The 3,618-nt window shown below is 34.2% G+C and overlaps 1 protein-coding gene across 3 annotated transcripts in view; it reads left to right on the forward strand.

Annotated features, from left to right (window-relative positions):
• Positions 1-3,618, forward strand: part of LOC109835687 — a 16,052-nt gene that overhangs the window by 3,819 nt on the left and 8,615 nt on the right. For all 3 annotated transcript variants that reach the window (XR_002245644.1, XM_020403683.1, XM_020403684.1), the window contains exons 4-5: positions 585-1,018; positions 2,186-2,361. Coding sequence is in view for 2 of the 3 variants with exons in the window: in XM_020403683.1 (XP_020259272.1) it covers positions 585-1,018; positions 2,186-2,361 (610 nt within the window). In the remaining variant the exon portion in view is untranslated. The remainder of the gene's footprint in view (positions 1-584; positions 1,019-2,185; positions 2,362-3,618) is intronic.

The following is a 3,618-nucleotide window of genomic DNA, read 5'->3' on the forward strand; positions in this document are numbered from 1 at the left end:
TCCCTACATATTTACAACATTATACATCACTAGAAAATCTACTAAAAAGTTTTAGAAGATATACTTCAAAGTTGAGATCCCTAACTTTGCCTCATCTTCTCCCCTAGCCTTCCTTCTCTTTTACCTTTCTTCTCTTTTCTCTCTCTGAAATTTGCTCTAAATTTTTATGCTACAGCAGAGAGAGAGGGATGAGGGGTTTATTAGGGAGAACTTCACCGTGAGGAGGCAAGGGACAAGTGTCCAATTGCCTTACATTTGTCCAAGGCTCCCACTAGAATAAGGACACTTCTCCTTTCTTGATTAAAGAAAAAACTCAACAAGCCAATGCATATCACTTGTTTGGGAGACGTTCTAAAAACTTCCCCACAAAATTTAAATTTGCTTTTTTTTATAAGAAGCAAATCTGGGGTATACTGCAGATGCTATTTAAAATCTTGTGTTTCATTGTGTAAAAATCTAATTATATGAATGCATTGTTTTATGGTTTATCAGGTCAAGTTTTATAAGCTCAATATTTATTATATTTACAATTATGGATCAGACACTGAATATACCGATTGTAACTATCTTCGTGTCCTTTGTAGTGTTATCCAGGATGATGAACTGTCAAAAGACCCATTGGCAAACCTCCTTCATGGGATGATACTTTATCAGCTATGGTATTCTGGTCTCCCCGAGGAGATCAGGATAAAGGGTTTTGATAATTGCATGCCAATGGGGACACCAGGGGTTGCCTCTGATAATGGTTATAGAGAAATGGAGATTGGTGAAAGTTCAAATAATTATTATGCGGCGACTACGCATGTCAAATTTTCTTCTCAATGTGCTTCAGAAAGCTCCTTTGGTAATGACAAGATTATCAAAGGCTGTAATAATTATCGCTCTAAAACAGAACCTGGTCATGCTCATTGGCCCCAAGAATTCTATGGAAGCCACTCAACAGCTAAAAATGGACAAAACTCTGGTTCATTTAACCTTGATGACAACCTCCAAAACAGTTCCATTTTCTTTGCACATGGTTAGTCACCTCAAATTTCTCCATCATGCTTTCATGTTTCTATTTGATTCACCTTCTATTATCAGCTCGTTGTTGTTTTCATCACTTATTAAACTTGTCCACCAAGAATTGGCTTACTACTAAAAGATTGGTAGGCTTGGTTTTCTTGTGTTAATTCTGTTTGATTCTCACTTTGATCTAGTAGCTTAAAAATTTATAGGATGTAATAAAAGATTATGTGTTGTTCTTTTAATTCATTATTGTTATTGGTGGATAACATATGCAACTTTGTGACTATATTGGTTCAAGTGTGTGTTTTTGAAGCCTTCCCATGAGATATGTACTTGATATTAATGAAAAGATGCGTATAGGTCCACCACCTAAATGCTTTATGGCGATTGGAGCCTCTCATTTCTCAATTCAATAAAATACATTTGTATATAAATAAACCTTTTCACAATTAAGTTTATGTTTGACATCTAGGTACCCTTACCTTTTTCATTTACACTTGCATTTAAAGGAATGTATGAAGACATGCTCTTTGTTTGTGCTTGTTCTCTTCTCATCATACCATAGTTGGATTTTAGTAATTATTCTGTTTGGCCCCTGCTTATCAGTGTACCACTGTCTGAGTTTCTGCTCCTGGAGTATTCTTTCTGTTTTGTCTCCCATAAGTTTTCTCACTGGTAATATGTTTTGGTTCCTAGCAATTCCAGTACACTAGGAAAGGCCTGCATTGGGAGGTAGGGTGATGAGACTTGCTACTGGAATCTGTATTCATCTCATAGGAAACGATGAACCACACAGTCAATGGAATCCCAACTCGAAAGTAGGAAATGGGTTTCCATCAAACATGTTATAAATTATATTTAACTCAGTCGTATAGCTTGCATCAGCTGAAATTAATTGTAAATATAAGCTGTACTGCTGTAGGTGCTGGTTTACTATTTTTATCAGCTGTATGTATTTTAGAGATGCCTCATTTAAATTTAGAGGATTTTAACGGGGTTGGTTTGTTCTCTATGTAGTATTTAGGATAAGTTACTTTTAATTCTCCCAAGGTTTACATGGTAGCACATGTCCACCCTATGGTTTTTTTAAACAAATTTCCCCCATAATGTTATTGTCTGAAAATTTTCTCTTAATTTTCCTGTATGATTTCATTCTGCTATGGTTGATTCTTTTCAGGGTTAGATACAGTTTTGTTGCCTATTCACTTAGAGCACTTTACTGGCGGCACTGATCAAATAATTTATCAATATAGGCAGTTGGCTGATGGGAACTATATAGATGCTGTGAAGCATTTGAGGCTTGCTCTCCATTCAGTACGTCCACTGTCTGCTGCATTGTTTCCGCTGATTCAGGTAAAATCAACCAGACGATATAGTTGTGCATGTTTTGCATGAAAGATGAGTATATAGAAGCAAAATAACTATTTTCTCTTAGTCTTTAAAAAGATGGATTATTTTTTAAGCATGAACCTGATCAGCCATGGGATATTAAAAGCTTCTAAAATCTTGTCTGAAGTTAATGTGGTAAATTTTAAAATATCTTGTTAGTAATAATAATCTATAAGAAGTTTAAACTTTAAAGTGTTGGGATTTGGTAGAGCTGTGCGCTCTGTGTAATGAATCATGGTTTTGATAATACAATTTCATTAATCAGTTAACAAATTTGTTGTATTAGCAAACTAGCAATGCATGTTTGAATGTATCAAGATTATCTGTTTTATTTTGACAACAGATATGCATTCAGAGATAGGATAAGACATCATTGTATTTGTAAGAATTTAGAGGTTGCTTCTATTAAGGATTAAGATAAGAGAGAATTAATTGTTATTGTTTAAGAATATGCTATATAGACCGATAAGTATACCAATTAGGTGACACAATAGGATTGTGATTAATAAAGTAAGGAGAGCTAAAGGTAGGACAAGGAGAAATTGGATACAGGTTACTAACAAAATTATGTTGGCAGTTAATTGATGGGATAATGCTCAACAAAGGTGAAGCAAAGAAAATAATTCATATAGCTAACCCCAAAATCTTGGGATAGAACTTTTGTTCTTGTTGTTGTCATTGTTTTAAATATCCGCGATTTATCAAATATATCCATCCGATATATCCTTTTATAAGGCTTGTCGCAAAACAATATGATCTTAATATCCTTTACCGCTGTTTGGCAATTTATGGGCGATATATCCCTAACATGACTGATATATTAGCTGATATATTAGTTGATATGTGGGCCAATATGCCCTTTTATATAGCTTATCACTAAACAATATATAAAATTTATTTAATGTTTTTTCTAGCTAAAATTTAAGTTCTATAGCTAGTTATAGTATGTTTTTCCCCTGAGTTTCTATGATTGGTTAGGGATCCTAAACATGTACTATTTGTAGTTTTGTATGCTTATATTTCATTAAGTATTGATTACATTATGGGACATTACATTATATATGCATGTTGTTCAATATGGCACTCCTATATTTACTATATATCCCTAATATTTTCTCGACAAGGTTGCATAGATACGGATATGGGTGTGTATGCGGGCGGGTAAGGGACACATCAAAATTGTAAAAGATAGGGTAGGGGGACACGGATGAAAATACATAA

This window comes from Asparagus officinalis, chromosome 3, assembly GCF_001876935.1.
Source record: "Asparagus officinalis chromosome 3, Aspof.V1, whole genome shotgun sequence".
Classification (NCBI taxonomy): Eukaryota; Viridiplantae; Streptophyta; class Magnoliopsida; order Asparagales; family Asparagaceae; genus Asparagus; species Asparagus officinalis.